This window comes from Megascapheus bottae, chromosome 2, assembly GCF_031878675.1.
Source record: "Megascapheus bottae isolate mThoBot1 chromosome 2, mThoBot2.hap1, whole genome shotgun sequence".
NCBI classification, from domain to species: Eukaryota; Metazoa; Chordata; class Mammalia; order Rodentia; family Geomyidae; genus Megascapheus; species Megascapheus bottae.
In genome coordinates, this window is record NC_143510.1 from 41961075 (window position 1) to 41976141 (window position 15067).

Below are 15067 nucleotides of genomic sequence, written 5' to 3' on the forward strand. Positions count from 1 at the left end.
GTATGAAGTTGCATCTCTGAATCTAGGCACTACAACTGTCAACACAGTGAAAAAGCAAATGCAGCTTAGTATTGTTAGGAAAATAGCTTAGACCTCATAGATAAACTTTCATAAGAAGGGTTTAGGGGGACCTCCTATGGTTCCAAATTCCACACTTCCACAGCCACCACTATAGACTATCCAAGCAACCAATATTCTTACAATTTCCCTGGAAACAAGAACCAAAGTGAGTACTCTAGCCTCAGATAACAGGAAAAAAATCAAATGAGAAACTTTCAGGAATAGGAAGAGAGTATAGCAAAGGTTACCTTACTGAAGTAAGAAAGGATCAGGGCCTACTCCAACCTTAAGTGCCTAATCATACTAAACCTCCAATTAAAAGACAGAAAGCAAGCAGGAGCCAAGTGGCTCAGATCTTTAATCCTAGCTACTCAGGAGGCTGAGATGTAAGGATGGAGATTCAAAGCTGGCCCTGTTACAAAAAGTCCATGAGACTCATCTCTAAGCACAAAATGCTAAAGTTGAGTTATGGTACAAAAACTCAGGATCATTGCTCAAGCCCTGAGTTTAAGGCCCAGGACTAGCAAAAGGCAAAAAGAATGTCAGAGGAGGGTGAGGGGCAGAGGAAGCAAGAAAGCAAATATGACCATTTATTCCCCATTTTATAAAGCTGAAATAAAATTTTTACCAACAGTTTGATCCTAGCCAGGACAATTTCAGTTGTAAACAATGTATCCTTTAAAGGGCTACATTTCTGAGGCTTGCCCATAAAGGAAAGATTTACCACCTCATATAAAGAAACTGGGAAGTGGCACTCTGGCTCAAAGTGGTAGAGCACTAGCCATGGCAAAAAAAGAACCTCAGGGACAGTGCTCAGGCCCTGAGTTCAAGCTCCACAACCAATATAAACAAAGAAGAAAGGAAGAAATAAAGAGCAGGAGAAGGAAGGGAGGTAGAAGAGAAGGAAGAGAAGGAGAGGGAATGTAAAAGAGAGAAAAGAAAGAGGAAAGGAAAATAAAGGGAAGGGAAGGGATCTCAGACTGGATCTGAGATAGTTCAAAATGTTTCTCTGTTGACAAAATCACTACATTTTACAAAGGAAGTAACAAAATAACCATTTTGCCAGCATTGTACAGCCAGTACTCAAAAAAGCCTTTGTATAATAAAATATTCAATAATCATTTGCTGAAGGTTGAAGTGGCCCAAATGAGGTATGAGGCTCTTAGTACAAGAACTAGTACTTTTTCTACTATGTGACATCTTTTCCACAGTTTTCTATTATAGAACATATGAGACACCTAATAGAACAATCACAGCGAGTCCTGAGAAAATGTGACATTACCTGCTGTATTTGAAACCCTATCAACTAGGTATTATTTCATTGGTTACTCTTTAGACCACAGTTAAAAATCAAAGCAAACATCTTTGGAGTTTGTATTTCTAAGTTATCTTTTACCTAAATTAAGTTATAAAGTATTTTCCTGCTAGTCTTATTGTCTTTACACAGACTGGTGTTTTCTACTGATTCAGAATAGTTAATGTCATAAAATTTCTCATGTTTGTATTTGAGACACTTTTACTGCCTTACAAGTAAGGCTAGTGCTCTAACACCTGAGCCACAGTGCCACTTCTGGTTTTCTGGTGGTTCACTGGAGATAAGAGTCTCATGGACTTTCTTGTCTAGGCTGGCTTTGAATGGCAATCCTCAGACCTTAGTCTCCTGAGTAGCTAGGATAACAGGTATGAGCCACTGGCGTCCAGCTTGAACAGACTTTTGACAATGATTTGTCACTGTTGCATCCTTTTTCTTTTAAAAGACATTCTGTCAGTCTAATATTTATTACTGTTTCCAACAAAAGCAAAATTTGGAACATTTCAGGTACTTGTTTACAGTTTAGAGTTTTTATTGAATTAGTCAAATTAAAACTAAAATCAAGTACAAAAGTGAAATCCAGTCACAGAAATAGTATAAGAAAGTGTTAAGAAGTATAAGAAGAATGCAATTAAGCAATTGAAGAACTGAAGCTATATTAAATCATATTTTTTCCTTATATGCTTTCAATATAACCTTTCTACAGAATGATATGACCCAATGCAATATAAAGTACTTGAACTAATTTTTTTGGGGGGAGGGGAGTTTATGGGGCTTGAACTAGGCCTGGGAGCTCTCCCTGACCTCTTCAGCTCACGGCTATTGCCTGACCCTTTGAGCTAAGCCCCACTTCCTGTTTTCTAGAGATTAATTGGAGATAAAGAGTCTCAGGTTCTTTTGTGCCTGGGCTGGCTCTGAACCTCAAATCTGAATCTCCTGAATAGCTAGGATTACAGGCATGAGCCACTGCACCCAGCTTGAACTACATCTTCTTAAAGAAAAAAAAAATGCATCTACCTATCTATATGTGTATATGTGTGTAAATGTGTATGTGGTGCATTCCGTAAAATTTCTAAAGGAAACCATGGATGATATCTTCACTGGATATTTAAGGGGAAAAAAAAAAAAAAACTTTTAAATGTTTAGTAAGGCTTAGACTTGCCCTAACATCTGGCAAGGCAGACAGAATCTGTTTAGAGGTCAGTATGACCCAAGGGATTAAAATCCCATCTATTGATCACATAAACAAGCCTTAGCAAGCTGCATCCTTCTGCTCTGCAGCTCTCCAGTCCTTGCTTTGGTTCTCACCAGTCTTATTCTTGAAATTTCCCTAACTGCTAATTAACATGTCAGCTCTAGGGAATTATTTCTTCCAACTACTGGAACTCTTGCTTCTCAATAGTGTTCTGCTGTCCTTTAAAACCTGTTTTCCTGCCATTTGTGGAGAGGGAAACACTGTGTGTGCCATCAATGCCCTAAAGACAATGCCTTGTTCCCCTATTCTCTCTGCGCATGGATTTCACTCTTAATATTAGAAACAACAGCACGAAAAGTCATAGAAAACAGAAAAATGCTGAGACCGGTGGCTCACACCTATAATCCTAGCTATTCAGGAGGCTGAGATCTGAAGATCAAGGTTCAAAGTCAGGCAGGGCACTATAGAATGTAAGGGAAAAAAAAAAAAGAACATCAGACTTATTTCCAATTAACCACTATAAAATGGGAGGTAGGGCTATATGGCTCAAGAGGCAGGGCGGTAGCCTTGAGCTATAGAGCTCAGGGACAGCACTCAGGCTCAAAGTTTAAGCCTTATGCCCCACAAAAAAAAAAAAAAAGAAAACAGAAAAATTAGAGCTCTTAGGCTTACTTTAGAGCTAACCTGAAAAGAGAAAAGTCAGAGAAAGGAAGAAGAAGCAGAGATTTCTAATGACTTACTTTTAGGAACAGAGTGTTCCTTAGACTTCTGGTGAGTTGCCCAGAGCTTCTTTAGTTTCAATCCAAATGACAATGCCTCTCTGAGTCCTCAAGTAATGTTTCCACCACTAAAACTTGGATCTACAAGAGCTCACATGTACAAATGTCAGAGGCCCCCTTGTGGGCCTTGGGCCTCTATCCTGGGCTAACTTCCCTGTGCACTAACATCCTTCTTCCAGGTGCCAGGTATTCAGCCTACTTCTTCTCTTCTGAGCTGCCACCTCAGAGTTCCTCTAACCCCAAGACTGGCTGTGGGGAAGGAACCCAGCTTCCCCGCTTCTTGCTGTCCCTTCCTGCAAATAAACATATAGGCTCTTCTAGTTTCTGTATGTTTCTAATAGCTTCAAGCAAGGCAATAATAGTACCAAAGATTACCATTATATTAACTGTCTCTACTTTAAAAGTTCCTGCTTCCACAAAGGAGAATTCCTAACTAATGCTTATTGAGCATTTTGAAAAGGACAAAGAACAAACAAAGATACACAAAAATACTCTAAGTCAGAGTTGGGGAGCTGGGTTCTCCTGGGTTCAAAATAATTTTGGTGAATGATGAGACTCTTAACCTTCTGCCCGTATTGGTAATTTTTTTAAATTTAATTTGTTGTTGTTGGCGGTGGTCATGAACTTGACCTCTGAGCCTGTGCACTGTCCCTGGGCTCTTCATCTCAAGGCTAGTGCTCTACCACGTTGAGCCACAGTGCCATTTCTGGTTTTCTGATGATTAAATGGGTATGAGTCTCACAGACTTTTGTGCCCAGGCTGGCTTTGAACCACAATCCTTAGATCTCCGTCTCCTGAGTAGATAAGATTACAGGTGTGAGCCACCTGTGACCCAGCTTGTATTGATAATTGTTTTTGATCCACAATAGAAGAAAAAAAAAAAGGTTTACCACTCCTGCTCTAAACCTAAGCCAACACTGGAGACATAAGATATTTCAGTTCGCTGGGCGAAAGAGGCTCACACCTGTAACCCTAGCTACTGAAGACGCTGAGATCTGAGGATCATGGTTCAAAGCCAGACTGGGCATTAAAGAACTTGAGCCCCTTATCTCCAACTAACCACTAGAAAATGAGAAGTGGGCTGTGGCTCAGGTTTAGGGCCGTGCCTTGAGCTGAAGAGCTCTGGGATAGCGTCCAGGCCCAGACTTCAAGTCGCATGACCCACAAAAAAAAAAAGGGGGGTATTTCAGTTCTCAGACCTAGGAGTTTGGTCTAGTGGTAGAGTGCTTGCTATAGCATGCATGAAGCCCTGGGTTCAATTTCTTGGTATCACATACACAGAAAAAAGCCTGAAGTGCTGCTGTTGCTCAAGGGTAGAATACATGCCTTGAGAAAGCTAAGGACGACAGTACCTAGGCCCTAAGCTCAAGCCCCAGGACTAGCAAACAAACAAACAAAAAAAGCTCTCAAAATTACTTAAAACATAGGAAGCATAGGTCTAAAAATAACAACTTTTAGCTGGGTTTTGGTAGCTCATGACTGTAATCCTAGCTGCTCAGGAGGCTGAGATCTGAGGACCATGGTACAAAGCCAGCCTGGAGAAGAAACTCTGTGAGACTCTTATCTTCAATTAAACACCAAAAAGCCAGAATTGGAGTGGAACTCAAGTGGTATACAGCTAGCCTTGAGCTCAAATGTTCAAGGAAGTCCCCAGGCCCTGAGTTCAAACCTAGAATAGGCATTTAAAAAAAGGGGGGGAGGGAATGGCTTTTTTTTTTACCTGTCCTCCAATTTACTTTAAAAGCTGTTTTACCTTACTTTTTAAATTATTTTTTTGTTGCTTTTTGAGACTAGGTAGCAAGGTCACTTAGCCAGCCTAGAACTTACTAAGTATCCCCAGGCTAGCAACAAACTTGTGATCCTCCTGTCTCAGCCTTCCAAGTGCAGGAGTACAGTAAAGCACCACCATGCACCACTCACAAGTTTGCTTTTCAATGAGTATCACAAAAAACTGTTCAAAGTATTTTATTCACTATAAGTGGAAACATACAGAAAAGTATATTACAATAAAGACAAATATGTCAAAAGCAGGTAGTTTCACTGAGAAAATACAGTTTGAGACTTGTTTCATCTATAAAAGTTTAATGAAATACTGTAAGTGGTTAAAAAAAATCAGGTTACTGGATGTGGAGATATGGCTCATGTGGTAGAGTGCCCGGGCTCTGAGTTCGTTTGTGTGTGTATGCACACTATTTTTTAACTTAATATTGTAATATGTCTAAACTTTGTTTCCAAAGTAACTTATGAGTCTCATATGCTAATCTAGGTTCTAATAGATTTTGTAGTTATCACAATACTTCATGTAAATATTAAACAATAAATCACAGCCTTGATTCAAAGGCTATCTTTCTGTAAAGACAAGAAACTCAAGTCACTAAGTGCTGACAGATCCAGAATGCCAATGACTGTATTTCTGGATGGTTTTCTTTAATCCACTTAATTCATTTAAGCAAGGATTTAAAAGACAGTTATACTATAAGCTCACAATACAATAAAGACTGAAAATAGCTCGGATCATTTTGTCTCATTTGTCTAATAGATTGCCATTTAATCAAACTAAAGCCATCCAGATATTTTACTTTCAGTAAAAATGAGTTCTGGGACTGGGCTCACCTCCAAGTACTTATTTATAAAACATTAGAGAACTAGAACGAAAACATGAAACAAAACCTTAGTGTGACCCTTCCCGACAAGTCCTAAGTTTAAAACCTGAGAAGGGGGTTTGATCTACTAGGTATTCTAAAATCAGATTAGTTTTTTTTTTGGGGGGGGAGGAGGATCGAAACTAAATTACATTCTTTGCTCCTTAAAAAGAAAAGGGGGGGGGGTGTGAGACTTCATGGTCTTCCCTTGATCCTTACACCCTAGTTACAACAATGAAGCCGCCTCCCCCCTCCCCCGGCGCGATTTCTAGGCTCAGTGAGGTGGGAAAGGGGGCGTTGAACCAGGCGATAGGAATTAAATCGCAGGAGCTAATGCCTTCCTTCAATAATTCATTCTTTCCAGGCAGCAGGAAACATGGCAAGCCCCTTCACTGACCCCTCCACTGCAAACCATCGCTGAGGTCGCGCGCGCGCGCGATCAATGTGACCGGATTCCCGCGGGCCACCGCCTGGCTGCCCGCCTGCTAGCCTGTCTCAGCTGGGCCAGCTCCCGCCCGGTCCGCGCGTATCAGCGGGCCGGGCAGAGGAACGAGGAGTGTGAGGAGGTGGGGTGAACGGCAGCCGCAGGGGCGGCGGGCGACCCGGGACCGGCCCCGGGACTCACCGGGTGGAGGTGCCCTTCCGCACATCGCACATCATGCACTTGAAGGCCTCGGCGCTGTTCCGGAAGGTGCAGACGCTGCAGTCCCAGTAACCCTCATCCGAGGACGGCTTCGGCTGCCGCTTCGGCCTGCAGGACACAACCAGGACGCGACGCGGCGCGGGGTCACCAGCAGGCCGCGCCCTGCGCCCGGGCCCCCCGCGGCCGCGCCCGCCCCGCCCCCCGCCCGCTCCCCGCGTCCCCCCGCCCCGCGCCCCCGGCTCCGCGGACCGGGTGGGCACGGGGAAGGGGCAGGGCGCGGGAGCCGACGCGGACGCCAGGGGCCACGGGCGCTGACACCACCGCCGCCGCCATCGCCATCGCCATCGCGGTTCCTCCATTGTGGAGGAACGGCGGCTGAACCCAGGCGCGACGGCGTCCTCCTGCAGCGGCGCCGCCCCCGCTCTCGCCCCCCGGTGCCCCGCGGATGCCTGGAAACCCGGCGCGTAGGGCCCAGCCTGTCTGCAAAGTCCGGGCCCCGGGGCCCAAGCGCGGTTACCTGGTAGGGCTCTTCTTGTCTCCCATGGCTTGGCGGCCGCTCGGCGTTTGTTTTTTTTTTATACCGAGGATAAAAAGCCAGGCGGAAGCGGGCGGGTGGAGCGGGAGCGGGAGGGGGGCGGGGAAGGCCGCACCGCCGAGCTCGGGAGCCGCCGCCGCCGCCGCCGCCGCTGCCGCCGCAGCCACCGCCGCCGCCGCCGCCGCCGGATCCCACGCAGCCTCCAGCTGTCGGGGAAACTCCTGCCCGGCGCACGTGACCCACGCCAGCCAATCAGCGGCCGCGCCGAAGACTTCAAACGCTGCCAGCGCGGCCCAGCACCGGCGGCGAGTTCGCTCGCACGCAGGCCGGCGGGCGGGCGGGCGGGTGACGCGGGGGGTGGCCGTGGGGCCGAGCTCGCTCGCGGTCGCGGCCTCGTCACCGCTCCTCCGCGCGCTTCCTATCGCCACTTCCCGTCTGCCGGGTTGTGTCGCTCCTGCGCGTCTGAGGTAAGGAAACGTCCGTCATCTGGGGCGAAGTCTGGCCTGTGGTGGGACCGGGACTGTGCGAGGCCGGCCCCGCCGTGTCTGTACGTTGGCTCGGCGGTCTAGAGCGCCAGGTAGAGCCGCTTCTCTGGACAAGGATGCGCGGACCAAAGGGAACCCCCTTCCCTCGTCCCCTTCCCCCCCCCCCCCCCCCCCCGCCCCCGTGCGCCATGGCGCTACATTCCTTCTGATGCTGTCTGGTCTTGTGCACACACACCAGCCCTCCATGAAGTAAAGAAATGTTGTCACCTTTCATTAGAGGAGATGAAACAGAAGCCCAAGGGAGGTTAGATGAGTTTCTGTAGGTTTCATGATTAGAGAAGAACAAAGCCAAGGGTCTACCAACCCTGGTTCAATTCCAGAACGCTGTTTTGGCCTCCCCGGGCTCTACTGTAGCTCATAAGCCATTTTTATTCAAAAGGAGGTTGCAAGATCAGGGTGCAAGAATGCAAGCCTATTATCCCAGTCCTCAGGAAGCTAAAATAGGATAAGGAGTTCCAGACTTTCTGGGCTACACTTTCTCTTGCATGAATAAATGAGTGAATGAATGCATGGGCCCTGTCTCATATCTGTAATTCTAGCTACTCAGGAGGCCAAGACCAGAGGATGGCACCTTACAGGTGCCCTGAAAACTGTTGCTTGATGCATGCACACTTCATTCCAGGTGTCATTGCCTGCATATATTGAGAGCCTATGCACACCCACACACACACACACCCACACACACATGTGTGTGCCAGTCCTGGGGCATTCTCAAGGGTAGTGCTCTACCACTTCCACTGCACCACTTCCAGCTTTTTCTATGTATGTGGTACCCAAGAATCCAACCCCGGTCTTCGTGCATGCTAAGCAAGCACTCTACCATTAGGCCACCCTCCCGGACTAAAAGCGTTTATCTTGTACTACACTTTTAGCCATCTCACTTGTGCCTGAAGTTTCATTTTCCCAATCTGTTAAGTATGCCAGAACCAGAATAAGTTTAAAGTGCTGGTTACTTTATTTCACTCTGGTTAAGAGCTCCCAAATTCCTTAGCATAGCCATCCTGCCATCCCTCACCATCAGAAAAGCTGCCTCCTAATACTGTAGCTGCCACCCATCTCCATTATGAAATATTTTCCATGCACTGTTACTGCCTACCTTTTTGGATTTATATCAAGTTCACATTCCTGTACAATTATAACAAGACAGCTTAAAAATAAAGGGCAAGGTTGCCAGGAGTTTGGCCTAGTGGTAGAGTGCCTGCCTAGCATGCACGAAGGCCGGAGTTTGATTACTTGGTCCCATATACATAGGAAAAAAAGTCAGAATGATGCTGAGGCTCAAGTGGTGGAGCTCTAGCCTTGAGAAAGCCCAAGGACAGTGCTCAGGCCCTGAGCTCAAGCCCAGGACTGGCAAAACAAATAAATAAATGAATAAATAAAGGGCAGGGAGCTTGGCCTATTGGTAGAGTGCTTGTCTACCATGCACAAAGACCTGGGTTCGATTCCTCAGTACCACATACATAGAAAAAAGCTGGAAGTGGTTCTGTGACTCAAGTAAACTCAAGGACAGTGTTCGGGCCCTGAGTTCAAGCCAGGACTGGCAAAAAAAAAAAAAAAAAAAAGGCAAAGCTACAGAAATTCACTGTGTTCAACTTTCCTCCTTTCCTTAACTGGTAGACCATGGAAATTTTGTATTTCTCAACTCTGAACTGCATGTGACATTGCTGTGTGCTTAATAATCTCTCTCTCTCTCTCTCTCTTTCTCTCTCTCTCTCTCTCTCTTTCTCTCTCTCTCTCTCTCTTTATGTTGGTCATGGGCTTCTGAGCTCTTCAGCTCAAGGCTACCTACCATTCTACCACTTGTGCCATAGTGCCACTTGGAACTTTTTCTTAGTAATTTATTGGAGATAAGAGTCTCACAGACTTTTCTTCTCAGGCTGGCTTCGAACTGCCATCTTCAGATCTCAGCTTCCTGAGTAGGTAGGATTTACAGTCATGAGCCACTGGGGCTCTTGGCGATAATAAAATATTTATCAGCAATAATAAATTTTTTTTTCTTTTGGGAGACTGGTTCTTCCTCTGTTGCCAAAGCTGACCTTGAACTCTGGAACCTACTGTCTCAGCCACCCCAGTGCTGAGATCACAGGTTTGTGAAATCACACCCAGCTTTAAGCTAACATTTTTTGAGCCCTCAGAGCCAGGTACTATGTAAATTTCACAGGAATGCATCAAGTGCCTGAGGAACTATGCAAATGTTCTTATCTAGCATAACACTTCATTAAGGACACAGGACTTAGGGCTTTCTAATTAACCGTGCAGCACAGAGGTCTCTAAACTTGTCTTACCATCTGGGCTTTGTTAAAATTTCTTACATCTCAGATCAAGATTTAGAGACCTACATTGGGGGAGGACAGGGAACCCATTCAAGATAAAGATTTACAGCCAGCCTAATCTTAATTTCTCAGTAATGCAATGTCAAATGCCTTTTCATTTGTGAAAGTGAAAATTGCTGTCTCAATTTTAAGTTTAAGGTATTTTGTTTCAAAACAGTTCAAATACTAAGTTCCTGTGGTTTACACCTCTAATCCTAGTCACTCCTGAGGCTGAGATCTGAGGATCTTAGATCAAAGTCAGCTCAGACAAGAAAATCTGAGAGACTCTTTTTTCCAATTAACCACCAAAAGAACAGGAAGTGGAGCTCAAGTGGCGTTCAAGGGATAAAGCACCACCTTTGAGTGAGAAAGCTAAAGATCCCAAATTTAAGCCCCAGAACAGGCACAAAAGGAAAACAAAACAACAGAAAACAGACAAACAAAAAACTTGTTCAATCATTGCAATAACTTTTTAAAAAAAAAATTCAGTTTGGTTTGATCCCTAAGGTGCTAGAAATCAAATCCAGGTCATTATCCATGCTAAGCAAGCACTCTACTACTTATTTATTTACTTATTTACTGTGTGTGTGTGTGTGTGTGTGTGTGTGTGTGTGTGTATGCGTGCGTGCCTGGTACTGATGGTAGAACTCAGGGCTTCGGCACTGTTTCTTAGTTGTTTTTGTTTTTTTAACTCATAACTGACAGTCTCCTAACTAAGCCACAGCTCTAATTCTGGTTGTAGCTTTTGGTAGTTAACTGGAGATAAAGGAGATAAAGAGTCCTACCCAGCCAGCCCCATGACTCATGCCTATAATCCTAGCTTTTCAGCTTTTTGATAGTTAATTGGAGATACGATTTCCATGGACTTTTCTTTTTTTTTTTTTTCTTTTTTTTTTCTTTTTTCTTTTTTGCCAGTCCTGGGCTTGAGCTCACGGCCTGAGCACTGTCCTTGGGCTTTCTTAAGGCTAGAGCTCTACCACTTGAGCCTCAGCACCACTTCCAGCTTTTTTCTATGTATGTGGTACCGAGTAATCAAACCCCGGCCTTTGTGCATGCTAGGCAGGCACTCTACCACTAGGCCAAACTCCCGGCCCCTCCATGGACTTTTCTGCTCAGACTGACTTTGAATCCCCATCCTCAGATCTTAGACTCTTAATGTAGCTAGGATTACAGGTGCGAGCCACCTGTGCCTTGCTGAACTTTTTAAATGATCTTTAATAGTACAGAGGAGTTTATATTTCACATAACAGTTTATGAGTACAATACATCTTGATCAATGTAGGTGACTTTAAGTGATTTTTTTAAGTATTTGTTTTAGTTTTATATTTTATTTTCTTATCCTAGTAATCAAAGTTTGGCGTTGCATGACTTTTGCACTAAGGAGAAATAGACAAGCGCAGGTTAGAGAAATGGCTACAGTGCTCAATAGCCAAGCAGCAGTTTTATCTTTCAAAGCAATAGAATCATTAAAATTCATGGTCTCACTAAGCATATCATCCTTGTAGATTAAGATTTCTAGAAGTTGGGTGCTGGTGTCTTATGCCTGAAATTGTAGCTATTCACGAGGCTGAGATCTGAGAATTGCAGTTTCAAGCCAACCTGGGCAGGAAAGTCCATGAGACTCTTATCTTCAATAAATCACGCAGAAAAAGCCAGAAGTGGTACTGTGGCTCAAGTGGTTGAGTGCTAGCCTTGAATAAGAGCTCAGGGACAGAGCTCAGTCCTTGAGTTTTAGCCCCAGAATCACCACCACCACCAAACAGAAAAACCTGTAGATAGCACAGTTCAGTGTGGGGATAGAAAGAAAAACTTAGTTTAAGAAGATAGAATCATGACGAGGGTAACTCAGTTTTCCCTCTCTGGATTCCTGTATTTATTCTGGCAACTGGAAAGACAGCCCCGCATGTTGACCTCTGATTCAAAATACACACTGAATCTCGTGAGACAGTATGGCAGCTGGATTCAGGTGGCTCATGCCTCTAATCCCAGCTACCTAGGAAACTGAGAAATAAGGATCTTGGTACCAAGCCGGTCCAGGCAGGAAAGTCTGTGAGACTTTTTTTTTTTAATTGTCGGGATAATATATAGAGGGGTTACAGTTACATTTGTCAAGTAGTAGGTACATTACTTCTCACACATTGATATCCCTTCTCATGTTTTTGTCCCCATTTCTGTGAGACTTTTATCTCCAATTAATGGGTGAAAGGCTGAAAGTGGAGCTGTGACTCAAGTAGTGGAGCACCAACCTTGAATGGAAAAATCTAAGGGACAGTAACTAGGCTCTGAATTCAAGTCCCAACACACACACCCCAGTATGGCATTCTTTTGGGATGCCTGGGACAAGGTATATGGTATATGGTATGACCGGTGATAAGATATGGTTTATATTTCTTTCATATGAAATGAGTTAATTAGAATACTCAGTCATTATATTCTGCATTATTTAATGCAGAATATAATTTTAAAAAAAGGGATTTATGGGCCCATGTGTAGTGTTGCCAGTAGAAGCATTATAGGCAGGGAAGACAAAGACAAATCCATATCCAGAAATGGGTTTCTTCTACTGAAAAGATCTTCTCCCTTCCAAGGTAGTTTGCCATGCACCAAGTGCCTGGCTTGTCCCTTCAAGGAAGCATGCCAACTAGGAGAAGCAGTGTTAGCTTGTGCTTTTGGTTAGGAAGACACTCAGCAGTAGTAATGTTGCAAGCACACATGGTCAGCTTTGAGAAGGAAATGCTGTTGCTAAACACATGCCCAGCCTCCATTGTGAACAGCGTGTACTTTGAACATGGGTCACTGAAAATGCACTAAGATGGCTGGGGAAAGAGTGATATTGCAGGAGTAAAACAGAAAGGGTGGCACTGATCTTGCAAGATAGATTGTTCTCAGAACCTGACTTCTAGAATTCAAATGACTTTGCATACTGTGTAAGTGTGTGTGTGTATAAGTAAGAGAAGGAGGAAGGGGGGAGAAGGGGGAGACAGATGCTGATGGCTTACATTTGTAATATTTATTTAGGAGGCTGAGATCTGAGGATTGTGGTTCATAGCCAGCCTGGGTAGCTGAAAGTGGATCTGTGGTGCTAGTAGTAGTGTGCTAGCCTTGAGCAAAGAAACTTGAGGATTGTACCCAGATCCTGAATTTAAGCCCAAGGGCTTGGGGTGGGGGCATACTTTGTTCACTGGATTGTTTATATCATTTATTTATGTATTTATCAATTTATGGCTGTGCTTACGTTTGAATTCAAGGTCTTGTACTTTCTGGGCAGGCACTCATCTTCTTAAGACATACCCTGAGCCCTTTTTGCTTTCATTATTATTTGTGTGTGTGTGTGTGTGTGTGTGTGTGTGTGTGTGTGTGTGTGTGTGTGTATCATGGGGCTTGATCTTATCCTGGGCGCTGTCCCTGAGCCCTTCAGCTCAAGGCTACTGCCCTACTCCTGATCTCCTGAATCTCCTGATCTTTGCTTCCTATGTAACTAGAATTATATGCATTATAGAATTGAAAGCTTAAAAACAAGATCACATGGAACATAAAACATCATATTGTTGTCCATTCTGAAAGTCTATTCACATGTGTCTCCAAAATATTTGTTTGTATCAGGTTTCGGATCTCATCTTTTCTGAGGTCCTGTGATCTAGTTCAAAGATCAGTGACTACCCATGAATCAGTGTAGACACATGTCTGACCATGTTTCAATACAGACAGTGTAGATAATCAAATTACTCTAAATTTTTATTCTTAGGAGAATTTCCTTCTACTGCCCTTCGGGACCACATCTCATTGGAACTGTAATTATGCATCCATCCATGTCTAATTAGTGTCAGCATATTATGCAGAATCACTTGAAAACCAGCCCTGGGATTTTTCCCTCTTCAGCCAATCAGTAAAATGAAGCTCCTTAGAGGGCAATAGATGTGGGTTGACAGAAAGGCAAAGTTAATTTTGATGAAATCTTCATGCAGTTGCTTCACTTTCATTTGTTTATTCATAGTAACATGCTTTTTCTACCTATAACCATAAATGAGTGCAGCTAACACTCATTTAAAAAACAGAAATACAGAATAGTAAGTTGGTATCATATCTCTTATCTAAGCATTTAGTTTGTACCCAGGGCTAAATAACAAGACAGGAACTTTCATCAAAAGAAGATAAGCTGGGCACTGGTGGGCCACAAATGTAATCCTAGCTACTTAGGAGGTCAAGATCTGAAGATCCCAGTTCAAAGCCTGCCAGGCCAGGAAAGTCTATGAGACTTGTCCCCAATTACCACCAAAAATCCAGAAGTGGAGGAATGGCTCAAGTAGGAGGCTGCCAGCCCTGAATGAAACAACTCAGGAATAGGCCAAGGCCCTGTGTTTATGCTCCAGAAAGCCCATTCGCATGCACATGTGTGTGAGTGCGTGCGCCTGTGTACATACACACACACACACAGAATTTAAAATTACTTGTAGAAGGGATGGTAGGTTTGTTCCAAACACTAGGTATCTATGTTATGGTTTTATAATAATGCAAAGGAAATCGGCTTACTATATAATAGAGAAAATAATTTCTTTTTTGTTTTAGATTCGAGGTGGAACTTGAACTCCATACCTGACATTTCAAACCTTGGCTGGCATTCTACCAAAGTGAGTCATGCCTTCTCACTCCCCCAAAATCTTTTCAAAATATGGTTATGTGAGTGCGAAACATCATTCTCGAAGATTTTTCATGTCAAGAACTTTGTTCTATACCAAGCACCTGCGGCATATTTCTTCAGTGATAGCTATTTAGGAGGCAGTGATAGGATACTGTGATCTGGCCTCTAATACTTCATCTCCAAAAGGGCTATCTCCATCTCAAGCAAAAAGCAGGGCTGGAGTCATGGCTCAAGTGGTAGAGCTGTAGTCATTAGGAAGTAAGCTGAAAACCCCAGGTTTTGAGTTCAAGTCTTGATACCAGAAAAAAAAAGAGCATAAACAACAGCCTTAGCACATGCCTGTAATTTCAATACTCAGGAAATGGAGGCAAGAAGATCATGAGTTGAAAGCCAGCAAGGCTACAT

The 15067-nt window shown here is 44.0% G+C and overlaps 2 protein-coding genes across 5 annotated transcripts in view; one reads left to right on the forward strand and one right to left on the reverse strand.

Annotated features, from left to right (window-relative positions):
• The window catches only part of Yaf2 (YY1 associated factor 2), an 81774-nt gene extending 74518 nt beyond the window's left edge, over nucleotides 1–7256 (reverse strand). For 2 of the 3 annotated variants that reach the window (XM_090324441.1, XM_090324430.1), the window contains exons 1-2: nucleotides 7149–7256; nucleotides 6614–6739 (exon numbers count right to left, since the gene is read on the reverse strand). In XM_090324441.1, the coding sequence (XP_090180567.1) occupies nucleotides 6614–6739; nucleotides 7149–7174 (152 nt within the window). In that variant the 5' untranslated portion in view covers nucleotides 7175–7256. Of the gene's footprint in view, nucleotides 1–6613; nucleotides 6740–7148 lie in introns of those variants that run through there. The other variant, XM_090324435.1, reaches the window with a different exon arrangement.
• Pphln1 (periphilin 1) overlaps nucleotides 6948–15067 on the forward strand; it is a 147787-nt gene continuing 139667 nt past the window's right edge. Inside the window, exons 1-2 of one of the 2 annotated variants that reach the window (XM_090324307.1) lie at nucleotides 6948–7151; nucleotides 14590–14651. In XM_090324307.1, coding sequence (XP_090180433.1) covers nucleotide 14651 — 1 coding nt within the window. In that variant the 5' untranslated portion in view covers nucleotides 6948–7151; nucleotides 14590–14650. Of the gene's footprint in view, nucleotides 7152–7538; nucleotides 7634–14589; nucleotides 14652–15067 lie in introns of those variants that run through there. The other variant, XM_090324299.1, reaches the window with a different exon arrangement.